The sequence below is a fragment of the Apostichopus japonicus genome, chromosome 21, assembly GCF_037975245.1.
Source record: "Apostichopus japonicus isolate 1M-3 chromosome 21, ASM3797524v1, whole genome shotgun sequence".
In the NCBI taxonomy this organism is placed as follows: domain Eukaryota; kingdom Metazoa; phylum Echinodermata; class Holothuroidea; order Aspidochirotida; family Stichopodidae; genus Apostichopus; species Apostichopus japonicus.
Genome location: NC_092581.1, coordinates 13326324 through 13350511, shown reverse-complemented (window position 1 = coordinate 13350511; position 24188 = coordinate 13326324). Strand labels below are relative to the sequence as shown.

Here is a 24188-nt window from a genome sequence, read left to right as displayed (position 1 = left end):
TTGAACATAAATTCATAACTTCTTCTATACCCTTACAAATGTGTATAATTACCACTACCTGCCTCTGATGGTCGGAAAAGATTTTAAAAACTTAAACAATTTCAAATCTGTCCATACTCTCATCTGTTTTGTCTTCTCTGGATTGAAGAGAACGTCCCTCTTTGTCTTCTTGAAGAACAGCTAGCAGTTCAGTTACACCCACCTCTCCTCCATCCTCATCGATGGGATGTAGCTCCCGAGACTGTCCATGTGAGTTTTCTCCATCAGGTTCCTTTGCAACCAAAAATATTAAACGTACATTGTAATAGTAAAGAATCAAGAGGAGACTTGACAAGGGATGGTAAGGTCAGTAAAGTCTCAGTGAGATTCCGGAAAAGCATACAATTTTGTAACAAATAAATCAATCAATTTGAAAGAATCAAGGAATGACCCTTTTCGTGAAACTATAGAGATGCAAAAATGTTGCAACAAGACTTAAGAAAACTTACAGCCATCTCGTCATCCACTGAAAACTGAATGTAATCACATCTTTTAGCCAACAATTCCCCAAGTTCTTCAGAAAGGTCGACGAATTTTGGTCTGTCCGCTGGGTCCTCTTGCCAACATCTGAGCATTAACTGATAGCTAAAAACAGTAAGTAAATCAACAAGCTGGTCGATATCACCCACCAAATATGTTGTTTATTGTAAATTTTGTATTAAGTAGTTTCTTTTCATAATACAAGTACAGGTAATTAATAATAATAGTAAATCATAAAACAAGTACAAATATATATATATATATCTATATATATATATATATATATATATATATATATAGATACCTTTGCAAACTGACAATGGCTCTGAACATTGAAGGAAACTCCCGTTTGGAAATATCGAATGTCTGCACATGTGTTGATTGGAAACTTCTTCAGATCACACAGAACTATACTCACATGTCATCTGGACAATGCTCCGCTTTCTCCATACGATAGCCTTCTCGTAACTTATTCACCAGAAATCGCAGTGCCATGCCAGGATATGGCGATCCACCCAATGTAAATATTTCATGTAATACAACGCCGAATGACCACCTAAGAAGTAAAATGAGACAGAATACTTGCACGTCGTTCGTATATTTCTTTCGCCAGATTGAACGTCAAGTTACCTTCATGAAACAGTATTTTATTGACCACACCTATACAGAAGATTCCCCAACAATTTTTTTATTCAAAAATACCTTTATTTTTGCACCTTATAGTACATTTTTCATCTAAAATAATGATGTCCCTCCTTCTGTTGTATGTTAAGCACAAGACCCAATATACTCCTCTTGATCGAATTTTACAGAAAAGACGTAGAAAATAACTGAAGCAATACATGTCGTAAAGATTAAAGCTGCCATTCAAATCGACATATTGAATGATATGATAACTGTAATATACATATACAATTCAAAGAGTAAAGAAAATTAATTTCAAATTAATTTCTCATATTATTGTACAGAAGAAAAAATAACACACAGTACAGTATGAAATAGCATAATATGATGTACACTTAAAACAGAAGTATTGCCAACTGGTTAGTGTCCATAAAAAACTTCAATTCAACAAAGGTATTGATAGATTATTGACGAGAAAGATATAGGGGAGAAATAAACTGAAAGAGTGGGAGAGAAATGGGAAAGAGAAATAAGAGAGGGATGGATATAGAGATGATCGACCCAACCCATTACAAAAAAAAGATCAGATTAAGAGATGATGGCAGGGGTTTAAATGTCAATTCTGTTCAGATTTAGCTTGAAAAAACATGAAAAGAAACATAGAGAGAAAGAAAAACGTTTAGATTCTAGTGGTACTATGACGTCATCTCAAGTTTACCAAATTACAACTCCTCCGTGATATTTCCCTAACGAAACGATTTCTGTCAGCTGTTTGGGGAAAGCTGTTCTTCACAAAGATCTCTCTCACATAAGCAAAACAATGACGGTTGTTGTGTTTGTGTCTTTTATTAATTTTACCAAAATACCAAATGTTCAGATTATTGTGTTCACTAGCGGCAAAGAAATTGCTGTCTGAAATTAAGTTTGCGTCACGATTTATCGTAAATTTTTCTGGATCTTAAATATATAAACCACCAATATATATATTCTTACCAAACGATTTCTTAGACCGCAGCAATGAGCTAAAATGTGAAGTAATCAAGCGAAAGGTATACATTGCGATACTTACACATCGCTTTTCGAAGAACATATCCCACTGAAAATAGTTTCTAGGCTACACCATTTAACAGGTATTTTCTTGTCTGCAGTTTCTTGCCTCTTATATCCTCTCGTGTAGATGTCATCGGACATGCCAAAGTCAGATATTTTAACCTTTAAACCTTCACCGACTAGCACATTTCGAGCTGCAAGGTCTCCATGATAACATTTTGCGTTTTCCATGTATGCCTATCGATAAAACATAAAGTAATTTATATATATATGTTGTATTTGATTTATGGATCCTACAAAGTCAGCCTATACAGTTCTTGGAACGTTCAAGGTTTCAGATCTCGGTACTCTCTCGAACAGGGACACTGAAACCCTAGCTACGCCACTGACAAAGAAAATATTTGCAAAGTTGAAGACTTTTGAAGTCTAACCAATTTGTAGACGACATACGTAGTCAAAGGGAATAAAAAACTGAAGTGTGTTTCTGGCTGGGGCTGAATATATTAACTTTAACCCTTGAAATGATTATATTGGACCATTTATACACTTACGAACTTACAGGCTCATTTCTAGCTATGCCGAGCATCACCAATGCATATCATAACCAATGCTGATTGTGATGCAGACATCGCATCCTAACATTCAATGTTATATGGTTAGGCCTACTATAACATCACTGGTTTGAAAGCTCACCATTCCATTAGTGATATCGCGAGCCACAATGATCTGTTTTTCTTCCCCTAAAGAGTATATCGGATCGATGGCTGAACTGCCTTCCTGGTGAAAGAATAAGGTGCAGTGAAGATAGTAGTAAGATGAAGTCGAATATGTTTATTGATCAAACAATATTTATAAACACAGCGTATTTCTAGCAATTGCATATCTCAAGCTTGTAATCAGGGGGCGGATCCAGGATTTAAAACAGAGGGTGTGTGGCCGTGTGGTCGTTGATGCCGATTCCCACGTGACCTACGAGTGTGAAGGATTCCTTTTAGGCTAAATTAAATCTTCAATTAGGTCGAGACGCACGATTTTGCTAATAACCACCTTTAATATTGGGTCATTTCATATCAAATCACCAAATTTTGGAGTATGTTGTAGTTCGACATCTTTTAAAATTCCCAAATTTATTGTATGATTGGAACACCATAAAATTAGCATACTCTGAAAATTTCAGTTGCATTGTTTCACAATTGGCCGAATTCTCATACTTGAAATTCCGCAATTTGTCGCCACCTTTGCATTTTGGGATTTTCTTGACTTTTGAGGTCTCAGCAATTAAACATCCTACTACCTTAGTTGCTCCGATGTACAAAAGAGGTCGTCTTTGACAGGCAATAACTCAAAACGCATCACGTTGATTATTTTTTCTGGAAGAGATAAAGTACCACCCTGTTTGTACAAAAAAAAATCAGGAGGGTATTTCGCCTTATTTTGAAATTAAAAATCCTCAAAGTTTGGGATTTTTACAAAAAAACGTTTTTGCCGGTTTTGATGTTCCACATGTTTTGAGCCAGGCATCAGAGCAAATTAACAACTTCATAAATTAATATTGAGAAAAGCTAGAACCCTGAAAGTTGTTAAGGTGTGAGAACTTTATACTAATAATTAAAGTATAAAACCCTGACAGCTGTAACATGTTTACTTTGGTAAAAATTGGCATCAAAACCCCTTCCTCATGCTGAATCGCAGCATGAAATAGCAACTTTAGAGTTGCACAACTTGCAAATATATTATAGAAAAACATTGTAATCATTATTTTGTATTGTTTGTACTAGACATAACAACCTCTGAGAGAATCAAGTACCCTGAAGCAATGGTTTAGGAGCAATTAATCACTAAAATTAGCACATTTTTTAGTGATAAATACATAAGTTTAATATTTTGACAATTTTAATTTGACCTAACTCCACAAGACAATGTTTTTGTAGCCTAATTTTAATATTCCTGTTCTATGGGGTAGATTCTATAAGCATCTGTAATAAGGTAGTAGGATCTTTAATTGCTGAGAAATGAATGGAATGGAATGGAATTTCAAAGTGTGATAAATTGGCCAATTGTGAAGCAATGCAACTGTAATTTTCAGAGTATGCGTATTTCATAGCGTTCCAATCATACAAAAAAAATTGGGAGTATTTGGAGAGGGTGCAGCAATAGCCATCTGTGATTTGACACGGAATGACCCTATTTTGTTTGGGTTGAACGGGGGGAGCGGGAGGAGGAGGGGAGGGGGGGGGGGGTGGGGGTTGAAAGGGTTGGGTTGGGTGAACACCATCACACCCCAATTGCATCCGCACCTGGCAACCGCAAAATTAAAATAGGGAATATATAACGTAAACGGTACACAAAGTATAAAATTAATTAACTCAAATATATTTTTCACGTAATCAATGGTTTACTTTTAGCCAATTAAGATTGGTTCTTTAAATTATCAGATAAAATCGCATACATATGTATACGTTACAGAGCAGTTCCATACTATCGCATACAGCTTACAGCTCTAGATGCGTAATTCATTACTGCCATATCATTGAATTCCCATAAAACGTTGCTCTTGTGTGGTAGGAAGAGTAACAACTGGCATATATAGTCTTTACCTCTCGGCACTTCCTCAAGAAGTTAAGTAAATCTCCAAATTGCATATATTCAGTGATCAGGTAATAAGGTTCTCTCCTTGAACAGCAGGCAACAAGGGGCATGATATTTCTGTGTTCTCCAAGTGAGGAGAGTAACTTCATTTCATCTAAGAGGTCTTCATTTGCCTCGGCGAAAGCGCCAACTGTGAAGAAGTATAAAAAAAAAGGTACTATAAACGAATGCAATTACATCTTTGGACATGAAATGCAAAATACAGGGAAGCTTCTTTCCATTCTTTCAAACTTAGTTCGACATGGTTCTAAATCGAAGTTTATCCCAAAGGGATAAATTGGGACGGAAGAAAAGTAAAGAGCTATTTATATGATCAGAAATCCCATATGAATAAAGCCTGTGAATTTCCAGGATATCAGTTGGAGAATAATTTCCTCCGAGAAATAATGTAATGTTAGTTCATATATAGAAAATTAATTTGGTCAAATTATCAACAAATTTGTCGGAGCAGAGAATGTTTCAGACGATCTGAATCCGTGTAATGGTTATACTGCTGAGGTCTTCAGTGATCTAAACCCCTTTAGTCATTAACAATAACAGTGGCCTAGCAGGAAACAACAGGGCAATTATAGCAGTTATAAAAATTCGTCTTCAAAGGAGATTCAACATTCACACGATCCCAACCATGGTTTGGGCTTAAGTGAGAGATTACGAATACCAGGTACTTCTATACTCCTGAATATGGCATGCACTCTCAGGCCCTACAGACAACACAGGGTCCCGACGGGCGTCTCCAGCGAGATGGGTGGTTGCTTTTTCAGTCATTGTCACCGTGCACCCCCCCCCCTCCCGCATGGGTGACGCTGTGGCCACTGATTTCTTGACTACCTCAAAACTCACATAAGAGCTGTAGTACGGCATCGAACACGAGGAATCGAACTCTGGTCTTTGATATGTCTCGCACTGGAGACCGAATCCACACAAGTCATCAAGTATTTATTTCTTTTCTTTGAAAATGCTAGCTATTTATTTGCTTACGTCTGTTAACACATCCTTTTCTTGGGCGGAAAATCAAATGACTGAATGATTATGAAGCCTCTGTAGCTGTGTAATATGTGTGAAACTAACATAACATATCAATATGAAAGAACATAACAAGCTGCTGGAAATCTCTGTTCTCATCTATCTCTGTTTCAGAACTACTAAATAAACGTTATACGGGAAATGCAAAATACCTTTTGTGGTTTTTACAGCGACAGCCATATTGTCAGGATAACCATTGAGTCCAGTGATAACTCCCTTATACACAACACCGAATTCACCTTTTCCGAGTTCTTCTTTCAGCCTGACTTGACAGAGGTTTATCTCCTTGGATTTTAGCAGAGGTTCCACATCCCTGGTGTTCTCTGTAAATATTATGGTCTTCCTAACATAATTGTTACAGAACAAACGATACACATGGCATACTGTTGAAAAAGGAGTGATTGTTCAAGCGGCTCTACGTTCTTATCCATAGTCATTCACGGAAGTCTTTCAAAATGGATGCAGCAACAACTATTTTGACGGGCACGCAAAATTACTAATAGATGGAAAATGGCTTCCACGAATTCACAAATATATGTTTTTGTTTTACAGGTCATAGAACAATTTCTACTACAAGGGCACGAAAAGGTGTCTTCTGCAAGAACACGGAACACGAGTGGCACGGAAATAAGTCTTCTAAAGGCACGGAGCAAAATGGACTAACTTTGACTTCATGATTACGGAAGAACAATTAATCCGTAAACCTATTTGAAGAATTTTGCAACTTATGATGACTTAAAATGAAGAGGACGGAAGTGGATAGAAACTTACCCAACTGGATACGAACAGTCTGGTAAAGTCTCCTTCTTTTAACCAGAAAAAAGAGTATCAGACACAACAGTAAGATCAGAATGACTGTAAGCCAGACAACCCGGAGGAGATTGTTTGGTGCAACTGCAACTGAAGTTATGAATAATATATAATGGTTCTCAGTGAACTGGAAATTGTTGGCATGTTTTGAAAGAGATTATAAACATAACCTGTAAGTAGTATTTTTCGTGCTACTCCCCCCCCCCAGGGGAGCCGGAGGCACCCGTTTTTTCGGGGCCGTCTCCCGTTTCTCGGGAGCCGTTTCAGGAGCCTTCGTTTTTCGAGATCGTCATCTCGTCATCGATCGTCATCGATGTTGTCATCGTTTATTAAAGTTATGCGTAAAACAAGTCGTAACATGTTCATCAAACGGACAAAACGAGTTGTTACGCGACTAGATGATATGATGTCAACGTTTACTTGGGAATGCGCCAATAATGAGGATGAAATGTTTCCCTGATGTTAACATACGGTAAACCTCGATACCGATTTACGACAACGTGACGCTTACCTCCCAACGAGAATCGGGTCATAGATTCCTCAGTATGTTACTGGCACGGTTAATCCAGCGCTTCTCCTTTCTCGACGGGCGATGATTGTGCAAATACTTATGCATGTTGCCGTTCACTCTGCTTTGTTTCGTTACAAAAATTGGGCGCGAACTCTTCCAAATCAATAAAGTTATCGACGATACAATTCTCAAAATGCGTCAAGTTTGGTGATGAACCTGAAATATCTTTTGAAAGCTTCGGGAATTCGTCGATGCGCTGATTCTTTTTTTGATACACAAACTAGGGTTTATCTTTCTGCCACGTACGTACGCCAGCCGGCGTTGTACAATTTGTCTGAGATTTCTGGAAATGTTTGTTTGTCGTCCATGATATTCAGTTATAGTAGTGTGCTTGATTTGAACAACTCGCTTCTTCTTTATTTTGATGCCAAATCAAATGAATACCGTTCTGTAGCAAATCCCAACATGACGATGACATCATATCATGATCATATCATGTCATAATATAGTCGCGTTACAACTCGTTTTGTGCGTTTCTTAAATTAGATGATGAACATGTTACGACTTGTTTACGCAATACCTAACATAAACGATGACAACATGGTTGACGACCTCGGAAAACAAAGGCTCCTGAAACGGCTCCCGAAAAACAGGAGACAGTCTCGGAAAAACGGGTGCTTCCGGCCTTCAGAGGGGGGGTCTTCCGAAACGGCTTCCGAAAAACATTTAAAAAAAACGAAGGCTCCCGAAACGCCTCCTGAAAAAACGTGAGACGGCCCCGAAAACGGGTGCCTGTGGCTCCATGGGGGCGGGGGGGGGGGTGAATAAGTAGCACGATACTACTCCTGTGATAGTTAAAATATGGTAATCTTAAACATATTAAATTTTTAGGATGACCTTCAATGGGATGCGCAAGAATTTTGGCCAAGTTGGCTCCCCAACCATGCTTAAGAATGGGCAGAGGGTGCTGCGATATCTGTCCTATCGTGCTACGCGAAACTCGACAAGTTGCAATCTATGAGTAAAGATTATAACGAACGGTACCGTGAGTTGACCACCTGTATCTACAATGTTCTTTCGTAAAAAAAAACGAGGAAGAAGAGTTTTTTCGAAACATATTTGTGAACTTCAAAGTTTTCAGTCAAGGCAACTATTTAACGCAGCGAAACTGCACAAGTAGAACTAGTAGTTTACCAAGCCTGCCAGTATACAAGTTCATTTGGCACGTTCGCAGCTTGTGAGTGCTTTCACACGATTGCGTTACTGTAAATCAGAGACCAAAAACAGTACAGATCTCGCACATTAGGATCGACATGAATGATCGGTCTGTCAAATTAGCAGTATTAGCGCACTTGGTTGGTTATTGCTTAACGAATGGACAGCCAGTCGGGAAATCGTACAGATCTCGAAATGCCTTTCAAGGATCATTGCTACTTCATTTGTTATGCATTTGTTATGTATGTATATTTTGTAGGTACATTTTATATTTTGTTCATCTTAATATTTTATAGGAACGTTTTCATATCTATGTACATTATTATGCGTCTTATTTGTTGTTTACAAGTTTTAATGTTTTGGGCTCTTGTTATCAACCAATTTCCATTGTATTTTTATATGATTGGCTGAATAAATATCTATCCATCATTTCTCTAAAACAGTCTTACAGAATAAATACTGTGAATTTGAACTATTTTACTTGGCAGCATTGCCACGTCTCTAATTGTAGGCCTTCGCAGATATCCAAGTGGGTGAGGGAACAGTAATCTATGTCGAAATCTGCTTACCTCAATGTGTTGATCTATGCATATGACATTGTGAATATTCATCCAATTCTATATAGTAAGGATAATGAGAGGATAGAAAGGGGCATAAAATATTACGGCACCTGTCAGCGTCACTCTTACCTCAAACTTTTCCAGCTAGGCCACTTCTGGTCCATTATGTAGTTATTGCATAGTGTGTGTATTGTACCCCTATAACATTATACTGCTTACGGTTCCAGTTTCTACATATCTACGTTGACAGTTGCACATTGTCATTTGTTTATGTGATTTAAATACCGGACTTAATTATAATTCTTATACATGTGTTCAAGTCTAATTGTGTATTATGGATGGATGTATGCAACCTTTCAGTTCACGTGCTTTCTCGTAATATGCCATGACATGGACTTAGTGCAGACAAACATACACACACACAATATGGCCGCTCATTACCAAGCCCACCGTCTTTAGTGTCATTTTTCTAAATACATAAATTTCGCTACTGCTAGGGTTTTTCCCTGTTTTTACCAACAAAAAACACTTTGTGGTTGATGTTTCATTATTTCTCTATTTCTTTATTCGAGTTTACTACCCATTCACAGCATCAGAAAATGTACATAGAAATGTGAGAGGGCGTTATGAAAATGGTACAAGTACACCTGGCAAACTTCAGTACTACATGACCATACTCTCAATAAAGTAGCTCACCCTCTGTACAATAGCCGAGTTCCGTACAGTCCTCTGTTTGTCTGGGTAGTGTCCTTATCACTTCAAGATCAACATCATAAGTCGTGCTTGGAGTTTTTGTTTTTTGAAATCTCACACAAAAATACTGGAAATCATTGCAACTTCCACCGGAGAGATTTATTTCGTAATGGAGTCTTTCCCATGCCATCCAATGTGGGTCATTTTTACGTTGGTCATACCCTTTTGAAGAGTCCTCTTCTGTGAATACTGTTTCCTTGATTTGATTTTCTCCGCCATCTATTCTGGAAGTTACCCAAGCCGTTAATTCCCAAAGATTTGTGCCCAGAATAAATCTTGATGTCTTTTTTCGATCGACGGTTATATTTAATCCAAATGTTACATTCAATGTTTGCGTTCCAGCAGTGAAATTTTGTTCACTTATGTAGATGATGCTGGTACTCTCTGGGTACAAACCTGGTAAAGTAAGAAAGCAAATGATCGTAAAACATGCGTAATACGCTCTCGTTGACCGTTTATAGAAAGCCTTTAATATCCATTCACACCAGTAGATTAACTGTTGCCGAGTGGTAAAACTTGATAGGTGTGACACGAAGGTTCTGGTATCATATCATATTATTATTATTATCATTGTTGTTTTTATTATTTATTGGACTAACTAACTGTGATTTTGGACTACCTAACTGTGATGTTGGGTTAACCACAACCGTGTGCTACTGGGTTATACTGGGATATATGTGCTTTAAATATTATATCTTTGTCTTGCAAAGCCCCTTTTTCTGACAGTGTATATTAATATTAAGGATACTTCCTGAGTAAAGAAATGCCTGCTGGAAGACCAAAAGAAAGCCTCCGGAGCAAAACACCTCATGAGTCGGCTTCTCAACATAGCCTTCGCTCTAGCCTATCACACTCAAGGAGTGAAGACTATAACTCTGATACAGAGGAAGGTGATTTTGCGAGGGACATAAACTCTGGTATTGATCGGCTACGCAAGATTCTCCTTAAAGAGATATAGTCCCTTCAATATGATTTCAACAAGGCGTTTGAAGACCTGAAACTGTCAATTACTGAGCTGAGATGAACTGAGATGTAATACCCTCGACGAAAAAGAGTGAAAAAGATCACCATGCCGGTCTACTAAACAAACAAGAGCGGTTCTCAATAAGAAACAACTTACGTATAGTTGGATTGAAAGACGACAGACAGAAAAGGAGGACTAACAAAATTGCAAAAAAAGGTTTTCGAAGAAGTTTGGATAACATCATGTTTCCCATCTCAATTGCTCTGTATGCTAACGTTAAGCTATTAAACAACCCTTCTTAATAATTAATGATATCTCAGTACCACGTTTATGTAGTCGATATCTCATTTGTTTTGGCTCTTTGCTCTTTGCTGTATCGATGGCCGACTTTAAAGTCTGTTCTAGTAATGTTAGGGGAATAAGACAATCAGTCAATCGTAGGCAGCAATTCCAAAAAATTTACTGCCATAATTTTGATATAATCTTAGTTCAAGAAACGCATTGTACTCCAGATGTTGAACAAATCTGAAGAAATGAATAGTGTGGGCCAATTTGATTCTTTCATGGTACGGCTCTTTACAAAGGGATTGCTATACTTTGTTAACATCAAACTTCTATTTACTATACATATAAGGTTCGCTGTGATGAAGATGGTAGATGATCCTGTTTGCATTAGTATTACACGCATTTTACAGAGCTTTCATTGTCAGGCTATAATATGGGGCGGAGACTTTAACTTTTATCATAATCACTATTTGTCTAAGGAGCAAAGTAGGGGAGTGATCACTCTCATTGTAAACCTGACAACGACCCATGGTTTCTAATTGAATACAAACCAATCTTTCTTACTAAATACCGACTTTAAGATTGGTGCAAAAGTGTTAGCTCGCAAATTGAAAGGTATTATTAAGCATCGTGTCGGGGATAATCAAACGGGGTCTATGGTAAATATAGTTATTGGTGAGAATATTAGGTTTATATTTGTTATCTTATAAACCATACACATGACAATATGACTCATAGTCTTTTGTACAGTAATAGTACTGCTCGTGTATGTCACAATTGTAATTCTACCGGTACCTTTTGTATAAAAGGAAATGTTAAGCAAGGTTACCCTCTGAGCTCGTTTCTGTTCATAATCTGCGCTGATATTCTCTCTAAAGCTAATATTATTAACAATAACATTACTGGTATTAGTATTTATGGTCATGAATTGAACGTTCTACAGTATGCCGACGATACTGTTATTCTCTGTGATGGTAGCAAAGACTCGACTCTTGAAATGCTCAACTCCCTAAACATTTTCAAGCTGTCCTCTGAACTTCAGGTGAAGTTTTCAGAAACTCAGGTCTTTCCGCTAGGTTCCTTTATTACTCCACCCGATTATCTCTCTGACCTGAACCTGATTCTCAATTATGGCCCTATTAAGTTTCTGGGTATAAGTTTCACTCATAATGGCAACGACGGCTGAACAACCAGCAAAAAACAATCTAGACTTAAAAATCAACTTCTGTTGTGGAGTATTATAGAGATATGACTCCTATATGAGACGAAACATAATTGTCTTTTTCTATTAGCCAATTGGTGTATCTTTTCCATGTTCTTCCAAACCCTCGTAAGGATTGTATTAACAAGGTTCATAGTATTATTTTCGACTTTATTTGGCATAATGCTCGTGATAAGGTCAGTAGAGATACTATGATCAACCCTATTGTTCAAGATGAGTTCAAAAGTATCCGTGTGGATTGCTTTGTCAATACCTTAAAAGCTTCTTGGGTTAGACGTTTAGTTGACAAGGATGGTACGGGTCACTGGAATACTTTTCGATGCTTCTCTTTCCCCTTTTCGGAAGGAACTTCTGTTTAATTGTAACTTTAACGTAAACGATATTGTTAAAATTAAGAATATTTTCATTAGACAGGTCTGCATTGCATGGTCTATAAGGCTACTTGTGTTACTCCATCCAAAATCCTCGAGAATCAGATTATCTGTAATAACCATTTCATAAGAATGAATAATTAATAAGATCCGTCAAGTCGGGATTATGTACATCAAGGAGCTTTTCAGAAGTGATGGTTCTCCAATTTCTTATACTCAGTTTTGGGATAAATGTTATCTGACAAGGCTCCCCTTTACAACATTTTGCGGTATTCTTTCTACAGTTTCTCCTACTTGGAATGTTCATTTCAGGCTTCGGTAGCCTGCGCTCCAGAAGATCATCTCATAAATGTTATTTCTAATACTCCAAGTCTTTCAGAAGCGGTACTCTGTGTCTTAATCTGGCCTATTTATCTTCCTCCACGTGCGTGTGATAAGCGGAACTTGCTCTTTAATCTCTCAATTGTGATAACTGGTACATCATTTTTAAATCCCTTTCCGTACTCTCTACGAGACCAAAGTTCAGTATTTTCAATTGGAGGTATTTTCTCCACTGTCTTCTTGCTATCAATACGCTTAATCTATATATAATGACAAAAAATAATAACCCTGCCTGCACTGTCTGTAAAATGGATACAGAAATCATATTTTGAGACGGCCATGTAACTTCCTGTTTTCTATTAGAATACCGATCATGGCAACTAGTTTTGGGTTACAATTTAATGATAGATCACCCAAAATGAACTGTTCATTTTCCATTGTAAATATTATTTATATAAGTGAGATGATGCCAAAATGTAACGAGTTTTTTTTTGGCAAAATGAAATTCATTTTGAAATTAGAAAATTACAATAATTCTAAGCCCGAAACTTGAAAAAGTAATACAAGTAAGTTTGTTGTACTACAGAACTGTTTAGCTCATCTCCTAAGACTGTTCGAAACTTGATCTGTTATTGTTAATTGTTTCGTTGTGTTTACTGCAGGGTTGTTCTATGTTCTAGTCATTGAAGATTGAATTGGTTCTGTTTGAAGTATAGTACGATTTGTAACATTGGTCATTATCATTAATTAATTCGGAAAGAATTTTATTGTTACGAAAAATAAGCTCTTATGGACAAGGCTCTACTCACGATAAGGATAAACAGGACAACGCTCCTCTGTAACGTTTTTTCCTTCTTCACATTCGGCCCCGCATATTTCAGTCTCGCATGTCACTAGTTTATTGCGACAGGTGCATGTTGTGCATTTATCAAGCTCCACTCTTTCGTTGTCCCGAAGAGTGTGTTGCTGATAGTTACACTCAGTGTAATCTTGATTTCATAAGGAATAATGAAACATCTTTTACAAGTGAACGAATATCTGAACAAGTACAATTTAAAAGTAATTAAGGAAATAAGGTGCCGTTAAAAATGTTAAAAATATTTTGATAAATTCTTTAGCAATTTTTTTTCACCAAGGTGACTAATTGTTCACAGACATGTTAACAATTTGCCACAAATTAAAATTTAACAATCTGTAGAAAAATGATAATTGAATACTGTAAATCTCGTAAATTCAACAATATGCAACAAAAGATTAACTATGCTCACATCGGGGATATAATCGTTAGAACATATTGCAGCAAAACAATAATTTGATCATTTAATAAATGTCGGAAAATAAAATTTTGCAACAAACCAATTAATTTTGCTCGCTTCGGAATGTCATCATTTCAACATTTTGCAGCATATGATGAATTTGCAGCAAAGTCACAAGAGAGATCTTAATATTTTGACGGCATCTGAACGTTTCCAAAATATGATTAATTACGCCCGTATCGGATTATCACCCATTCAAGAATTTGCAGCAAAATGATGTATTGTAGCAGAATTACAGAAAAAGATCCTAGTATTTCGCGGCACTTTAACGTATCCATAATATTGCAACAAATATTTTAATTGATGAATGAAAATTCATCTATTGACCAATTTAAAAACAAAAAAATGTCGAATTGCAAAATTGCATTTATCTATAGTTAAAGTACATATCGCAGAAAATTGTTGAGATGCGAAGCCATTGACATGAAGTGAGTAATTCTTTATTTAGTTTTTAAAAAAATGTCAAAATGTCTAATGTTGACAAGTAGTAAATTCGATAACTTTCTGCATTATGTTGAAATAAAAGTGAGTTATTCAACAATTTGGAAAAAAAGTACTCATATAGTTGTGTGAACATTTCAACATTTTGATGCCACCTCAACAATCCCATTCTCATCACTTGATTAGCTGGTTTGAACAATCCTGGCATACCGTGAGTCGGTACTACTTGGCTTGTTATGAAGCGGTCCTTAACGAATGGTATTGAGACTTGCCATCCTTGAAACGAATTTGTTACCATCGTGCTATGCTTCGTGTTGCTGCACTAAAGCATTTGATGAATAACGCAACTTCTAGAGAGAATCGGAATGCAGCATAATTTTTTTTCTAATATCCTTTACGCTTCTTTTTTAATACTTAAATCTTGAACGCAGTACACCAAAAAAGTATCACGATTACTCACCCTTATTGGCATCCTATACGCAAGCACGGAATGTGACCCTGTTAGATTTTCGTTACAAAAAATCATCACAGTTACATTTAAAATGTGGATACTCACTTTTGCACGTTCCAAGACGTACACAATCAATCAGTCTTTCTTTTTGGGATTGGAAGGTGAAAGGAAGGTCATAAAGCGGCATTGCTTTGGATTGTTGTCCAAATTCAACGCAAAAGTATTTGTAGTCATCACACGTGGCGTTTTTAAATTGCAATGTTACCCCTAAGTTGGTCCAGTACATTGGTGGATAGTTTGGTTTATAGTATTCCATTGCTGCATTCTTTTCACTAAAGATGTTGTCTTGAAACGCAAATGTCGGTCCTGAACCATTTTCGTTTCGACTGAACCAAATGCTTAGTTTCCAAAGTTTCTGACCCCTGACAACTGTTGAACTTTGCTTTCTGTTGACTGTAATGTCCAGGCCAAACCGGAAACGTTTTGTGTCACCCACCATGAATGAGAATTTGTTGAAGCCAGTAATAGTAGCTTCAGATACGACAATTCCTAAAGAAACATGATATTTATTTATATATATATATATATATATATATATATATATATATATATATATATATATATATATATATATATATATATATATATATATATATATTTATACCAAGTTAGGTATACTATACATGCAGCAGCAAAATAGTAGTTAGATACGGTGTTGTAAGTACAAATTCTCTTTTCCATCGGTGCCAATGATTGAACAACAGTGATATTGACAAAGCGACTCCTAAGTTTAATGGAATACAATGGATTAACGTATTGAGAATTCATGCAATTTGGTATGAGTTCATTGCTGTTGTCCATGTCAAAGCAATTGTGTGTTCAAGTAGTTCATGTGTACGGTTACATGAAAATACGAATTCAATATGCTATGGCATAGTTCCCAAACCTATCTTTCTTTAAGAAACGATATTGTTAATCGTATTAATATTTACGTATATCTAACAGTTTCAGACACACGTTTCCTACTATTACTTTGAATTGAAGATTATCCGACAACTTGTGTGACGCTAGTGTTTTTTCTTTGGTTTGGTCAACGTCCAGAGATCGCAAAATGAATTGCAGGTGCAGATGTATGTCTTTACCTTAATTTTTCATAACATGGTAACGTTCCCTTCTCTCTTCTAATTCTTGAGTTGTCTGTATCTTAGTTAACGAGGAAATTGGAAAAGCGTGCCGCATTGCGTAAAGTTGTGAACATGAAGACCACCCTCGCACATGTTAATCATGACGGGAGCCATATTTGGCCCATGATTCTGACATGATAGTGAATTGTCGAATTGCCCGTCCACATATTACATAGAGGGTTATACGATGTTTATTGTACACATGTACTTACTGTATGGACATTGTGGACAGCATTCTTCACTGATGACTACGATATCAGTTAATCCACACCCAAGATCAGCAGGACAGTTTTCAATTTCACATGTTGTTGATCCCTTGAAACATGTACAGTACGTGCACGGATCTAGACGCACCCCTTGGTTATGCAAAAGAAACTGTCCCCGGAAAGAGCAAGGATTTCGGTCCGTTATGTCGACTGAGATATAAATTTTGGACACTTATACACGTTATTACATTTGGAGACAATTTGTGATATCTCTTATTAATGTGATACACGTTTAAAACTGCTTTCTAGTGACACTTCCCAACTCCATCGCTTGTACACAGCTTGTATAGAGTGATTCATGGGTATTTCAATGCTTACTGAAAAACTGCACAATATGTGCATTCAAACCGAAGATTTTAAGTATAAAAAGAGTTTATCTTCTGTAAAAGATAGCAAACGGTGAGTGGAAGAGAGTGAGGGTGGGAGGAAACACAAGGCTGCTCTTTTCATTATTAATGATAAGTTCCCATCCAATTGTTCCACCTAGATATGAACTCAATGCTTGAATTGCTACAAACAGGAGATTTAATTCATGGAATTTCATAATCAGAATAAACTCCATATATCACAAACAAATGAAAAAAAAAATGACATCACAAACAAACGACCAAACGAAAAAGATGTAAGCAAAAAAAAAAAAAAACACATATTTGATAATATTATTGTCATTATTCTTGCGCTCCTTATCTCAATCTGTTTGATATGACAACTAGCTCTCTTGCGGAAAGGACATTAACTAAAATCTTATCTCTCTTCTTCGTTACCTGTCAAACATCACCATCATTTGAAACAAGAAGACATATTCGATGATATGTACAGATCTTTTTAAGTAAGAGACATGGATTCACCAACATTACCAATTATTTAATGAAGTTGAAGAGTTATATATTACAGGGGTTTCTCTGGGATTTCTCGTGTAAAAGAGCCTGCATGGGGAGGGGCAGGGGAAGAAATCGCCACCATAAATTTTTAGGGACGGCAACAGAATGCATGGCAATCTGCTTCATAAAGGTCTTCGTCATTAGCCATGTAACAAGTGAGGGGAAATTTATCATTGACTTTAAACACATGTTATAAGCAACTCGTATGCTACTTAATGTATAACTAAAATATAATCATTGCTTATCACAAACATGTAGGCAGTTATGAAAGTATTTGCTATGTGATAATGAGAAGGCATAAAGGATGAGTAATCAGCGTATTAATTTACATGCAAGTGACATGAGAACAACCTTAATAGTTTGTATTGAATTTAGCCTCGAATGGTAGTGCACCGCATCACTACTTTTTTCTAGTACTCGGGGCTTGCTGGAATCATTTCACTCATACTTCGGTGCTTTGTGAATAATGGTTAAGAAAACGTTATTGAATGGGCTAAGGGAGTTGCCCAGAAAGTTTCTGTGATGTCAAAATGGAATCCGAATGTTAGCCGCTGAGAGTTAGTGAATTTGGCTCCATATTTCAGCCACCGAAATTGGCACCGTTAATATTTGCCTTGGGATTCACGGGGTTGGCTCCATATACCGGCCAAAGTTTTATAGCCCACAGAACGCTTGAAAGATTTGGCGCCGATTTTAGCAACAATAACTACTGCTTTTTGACCAGGGACAAAACTTTTGTAATCGTAGACCAGTCTTAGCCGTCAAATATGTGCATTCTTCAAGAGGTGATATAAGGAGATATCTTTCTTGTGAATTTACCTAGATGGAACAAGCCGTTCATAATGTTTACCAGTGAGTATTCATGGATAATTATGTATGTGTATTATTTGTAAGACCAGCGATTAAATAAGTATGATAGTATATGCAAAATTAATATGTAAGTTAAGGACGATTCTGTCAAGATATTTCAAATATTAATACCCATTGAATAATTATGGTTAATATACCCGATTATTTAATGTCGAGACAGTCGTGTAATTGTTGAAAACATTGTCAATTTATTAAATGAAGTTGTTCTTGTGTGAATTTCGAACTGCACATTTTGCATAATTTGCCAAAAGGGTCAAATTGAAGTCAACTATACCGTTTAAGTCAAATGATTTTGAAGATAAGTGGTTTATATATAAGTTGTAGTGAATGTATTTAGAGTTACCGTGTTGTATGGATATAAAATCGAGTTATTTCGCATTGAATATTCGAAATCAGCATGAAAGGTATTGATGTACAGAATTGATTAAATGGTCAGACAGATCGACTTAAAAGGAGCACTGTCGTGGATATCGAAACGTTTTGGTATGATGATTTTTAGGCATATTTGGTATATGCATTCGGACTGTATCTTTGATACAGTTTTGTTAATCTAATGTTTAGGGCCCATAATTTGGTTATCCGTAGCTGGTCATCCGTAATTGGGTCATCTGTGACCGGTATTACTTAGCGTATGAGGTGAACTGTCCCTTTACTCCAGCTGAACAAACGGTTATCATGGATAGAACATTTCGCGCCATTTTCTAACAGCTGACCTGTCAGTGACCTCTTTTGGGAATCTGTGAGCTTTGACCTACCACATGCATGTCTGACAGTTCCTGAGTGACAGTTTGTTCTCTGCCCGATTTTAATTAAGCTGTAGGCTAATAGGCCGATAAAATACTCGTACAGATCATTTTGTGACCATTCTGATACATGATTGTTCATGTTTGCACATTATCGCTTCACCGTATGAATTGATTATAATTGCGATACCGTAGTTAATATTCCTAACGCTAGGCTCAACATTGACAGCATACGCTATAGCACTTAGTAAACGGCATAATAAGGGCTGCACTCACTTCCAAAGTCTAAGGATCAACATACGTTTCCAACATGCCTTGATAAATCCTTGAGTGTCCTTTTGAAACTTGAAACGGTCCCCTTTACGTGAATATTAACAATTAAGGAAAGCCCTGACGGAACGCCCTGCACCAAAAATATCGCTTACTTTCCAAATTTGGTATATGTATCGTGTGAAATACTATAGTCGACGACGTGAAACAAGCACCAGTTGCAGTAGCTAGGGAAGAATGGAGCACGTGGCTTCTGATACTTCACTCGTGTTCCAGCTCTTTTCATTTGACTATATAGATGATCGTCTGCGTGAATTGTGTAGTTAGTACATATGTCTTTACTTCCCTAAAGTATAGCAGCTTATTGTAGAAAGGTAAAACTATACAGCACGGCAAGCTTTAAAAAGAAGTTTTCTGATGACAAACAATGTGAAACTCACATAGAAGAGAAAAATATTCCACGTACACTGCTATAGTTGAGAATCACATCTCAATATCTTGCCCCAAACTCGAAGAATGGTCGATTCAGTGCGACCTGTTTCGATTGGTTAAACATTCAACTACGCCCTGCATGAAGTTGGATTAAAGTAGGAGGTCTGTGGTGCCATCTGGACAAATGGCGTTTATCAAAAGCTATCACATGAATACTATATAATCTAAAGCGCATATAAATCATATTTTAAATAAAAAAAATAAACATAATCGAGGTACAAAGTTGAACACAAAACGAGAATGGTCGTTGTATAACCAGGCCACTAGAGTGTTTTTTTTTTCGTATTTTAAGTATAGTATATCGTCCCGTTTTATGTAAAACACACGAAGCAGTGAAATACTATGTAACTTTTACCTGAGCTGGCGGAGAAACTGTAAAAGTCATCTCCAGTTCCATCCGAGGGTTCAGCATCACTAATAGCTAACAAGCCGGCACAATTTAGAACAAGAAATAAGCCACTAAGACATCTCTGTCGTCCCTCCATATTTCCTTATATCGGTACTTCTTCAGCTATTTTACACGGAGAGAAATGTGTATACTGGGAACGACTATAAACGGGATCTCTGCTCTACCTATTTGAACAAAGTATATGGGAGCTTCAACGGGCCTCCTTCTCCGTTTCAAAGCTCACGGATAAGAATTTCTTTCAAAGTCTACAATCGATAACTACCGGAACTATTACACTTTTTTAAAACCTATGTTTGAGTAATACTAGCTATGCTTTGGCAGATTTGACGATCAAACTCAAAAGCTGATTTTACTTGAATAACGCATCGCATACTTCTGCCATCTTCCTCTGTATGAATTGTATTGACTTTAAAGAATGCCTTTTTTGGCATTTTATTATTTCATTTAGCATCCAATGTCCGATGTAAATGTTTTACAGTTAAATGGGTCTAATCGGAAATAATTTACCCAGTGTGTTGTGCTATGATTACCCGTGGGGCATGGAGTTCAAATTTCGACGTAATACCAGTCATATAACTAATAGTTTAATGGCCAGCTTAGAGCATGTATAATATTTGTTACTAACGTTCAGTTGATAAGTCAAAACCACATCTTCTTTCGAATTATCTAATTGTGTAAATTCTTGGCATCCGTACAAAGAAAAAATCTTAACCACATTTGATAACAGGCTTTAAATGTCTATCCAATAACTGTTAAAACCAGAACAAGTTACAAAGGTCAACCACAAGTTGAGTATTTTATTCACTAACTTCAGAATGAATGCATGCCATGTATTATTAATCATAATCTGAGTAGAGAGCGATTGAAAGAGTGGGCGGAGGGGGGGGGGGGGGGGTCGGGGGCTACTTAGGCTATACTTCAAGAGTGCTATTCTCAAACCAAAACATTACTCCCATTTCATCGATTCTGTACTTATTTGGTACTATTGTAATGTCAATATGATATGATATTACAGTATTTATGCCATCTAATTCTTTTGTTTAGTATTTCGCGTAACTTCTTTTCAATTAACTGAAGAAATGTTCTCATCTCAACAAAACCAGCAGTAAATTGTTTTTGTTTCTCATGTAAACAAATATCTGTTGAAACATTCACCATTTTTAGCGCAAACTTCTCATGATATCATTTTGATACATATCTTCTGTAAATTTTTAGTTTTATAATTAGGGTATACACATCTCGGAAACAGAGTATATCTGACGTATAAATGTAACATACTTGTATTTCTATGGATTAAAATATGACTTACATAGATAAAAAGTGAACAATTTTGGGTATAATTTCTAACATGAAGAGTGTCTTATAGCTATAAATTCTGTATATTGTGAAGTACTCAAAATATATTAAAATGTAGTTTCATACGTTTGTTTGTGCAAAGTTCGTTTTAACTACCAATTCGTTATGTGTTCTTTCTATATGTTATAATTATTATTATTTTTTCAGATGTATTTGTGTTTTTATCTCACATCCAAATTTCTGAAAGCAGAAGGACTTTCATTTTGATTTCAGCAGGATCTTCTTCAGAGGATGACAGAATCGGAAACAATAACCGAAATATGTAGACATAATTGTATTAAATTCATACTAAGTTTGTAAAAGATTTCGTTGGGTATTTACAGCTGCGCTATATATTTCGTTGTATTCACTAGCAATATTCAAAATGTTACTGCATAAAATGATGGACATGACAAATCAAAGGAATATGGGTGTTTTCACTCGGCATGTCTGATCTCTGAGGTTTAGGATGTGTACGATTGCGCAGTACGATTTTGGGGGCTAAGGTTGTGTATTGGATGACTGTTCTTACCAAAACATATCGAAAGACAATGTTGTTCCGTTTAAGAGTTTTGGGGGATTAAAGGTGGTTCAGTTGGGATTCCGTTTTTTTAAATCAATTTTTGATATCCTATAGTACCAAATGGAAATGAAATCTTGACTTTACCTGTCCAAGTTTGACGGTGAATGTAAAAAAAAATATAACACTGAAAAGTAACGCCCAATATAAACACTCCTGTTAATAATTTCAAAATATTAGACTTAGCTAAGAAAACTACTTCTCACTAAAAGTAGATAAAATGTATTTGAATAAATAGAGAAATACCATTAAAATTTCAAACATATATATTTGTTCATGGTGCCTGTCGCGTAGCCATGCCTTCTTAGTGTGAGAGGGGGGGGGGAAGAAATTATGTGAAAATGGAGGATGCAAAATGGAACAAGGTTGAAGAATTTAAAACAGTTGTATATGTTGTTCCGCATTTACCTTTTATAGGTCAATATAGTCCTACTTTTGTAGCTATTGCAATATTCTGTATATACCAGTGGGGGAAGGTGCGGGGGACCTATGTACCCGTTATTTTTCCCTCACAGAAATTTTTGTTTCTGCATGGAGGGTTAAATGCAAAATAGTGTTATCATACCCATCATATTAATACATTATTTTAGTACAACTTTCATATAGAATGAGATTGTTCTCAACTGTTTGGGATGTTTCATTAAACACAAGCTTATCATATATCATAATAATGGCAAATGGATTTTTTCCTTTTTAATTTGTGTAGTGTAACTTACCATTATTGAACCACAAAGTGAAATGAACTTAATAAGGAAGTAACCACTTCAACATCACAAGATGTCAACAAAGAATTTATAATTTCACGATGGAGTAGAAAGTTTTAAATATATTATTCTATATGGAAATTCCTTTTGACGTTCATTAATGATACCCGCATTTTAAATCTAAATGGAATCCGTTACACGTTAAAGCTACTTGTTGCTACAATATGTCCAAAGCATGTATAACATAACAAGTAATTGGTTAGCATCAGTCCAGCGATTTTGACTTCCAAGAGAGTTATCAACAGTTGAGTTCAGAACAAAATTTTTGTGTCGCACTACATTTTATTGTTACATATATTTTTCATTGTTTATTTGCAAATACAACCTAATTATCTCTTTATGTGATGTGATTTCGGTGGACTGTGCATAACTACATGTATTTTCCAGATGGTATCTTCTGTTAGTTAACGGTAGATTTTAGTACCGCTTTGTTTGTGAAGGATTCATTGCAGGCAATACCTTTAACATCTCCCTTCCAACTTCCAAGACATTTCATCAGACTTCAGCAATGACATTTATGAGAGTATCATTTATCCTTAGACTTCTGCAATTGAAGATACATAACACATTTATGCTGGTATCCAACGTAGGTGATGTTGAAGATATTGCGGTTTCGAAATTTACTCCAAAGTTTAATTGCTAAGTAAGATACCACGAGATGACTAAAGCCAGTATTTTCTAGTGCAAAAATTCTATAACTCCCTATTGCGGAGATGACATTGTAACCTCCCCCCCCCCCCAAAAAAAAAAAAAATCCTGGAGCCATTGAGTTTTTGTTTCTAGATATTCACCTTTATCAAATACAATATGTCCAGTAATCATTTTTAAATAACGAGTCAATAATGATGTCTCCTATAAGTCAAAACCTTATTTTAATTTGTTATTTCAATCTTAATAACTCGACCCAATACAATGCTCTAATTATTTCCTCCAAATTAAATACCACCTATGGGTTAAATACCCAAACGAATTGCCCTTGGAAATTGTGTACGATGTCTCATTTTTTCCCCGGATATTTTTGACAGTTTGTGTGTTGCATCTGACAAACTGATCTAATGGTCTGTACTTTAGACTACATGAGACTAAGAAGTTTACTGGGGTCGCTTCTCAAACGTTCAAAGAGGTATAGAAAAATTACACCAAAGACCGAAAGCATTGGTTTTTATTGGTCATGTTAAGTTTTCTTAAATTAAAAAATTAAAATTGGTCAACAAATTCAAATTTAATGTGGTCCTTACATCATCCTTTAAGCATCTGTTTTGACAATTTGCCCAAATTTCTGAGGAAGTTCCTCCTGTGGTACCAATTT

General features: G+C 36.2%; 1 protein-coding gene across 2 annotated transcripts; it reads right to left on the bottom strand.

Annotated features, from left to right (window-relative positions):
- LOC139962954 (uncharacterized) lies at positions 1-20731 on the bottom strand. Of its 2 annotated transcripts, XM_071963376.1 has the most exons (13): positions 20147-20731; positions 16482-16685; positions 15191-15634; positions 13687-13866; positions 9658-10110; positions 6637-6765; positions 6018-6188; positions 4791-4972; positions 2887-2970; positions 2213-2430; positions 938-1075; positions 489-624; positions 1-271 (listed from the first exon to the last, which is right to left on the bottom strand). In XM_071963376.1, exons 1-13 carry the CDS (start codon positions 20274-20276, stop codon positions 92-94), a joined length of 2649 nt encoding a protein of 882 aa, XP_071819477.1. In that variant the 5' UTR covers positions 20277-20731; the 3' UTR covers positions 1-91. The 2 variants fall into 2 exon arrangements, with proteins under 2 accessions (XP_071819477.1, XP_071819478.1); XM_071963377.1 differs by lacking the exon at positions 15191-15634.
- Between the last annotated feature and the right edge of the window lie 3457 nt (positions 20732-24188).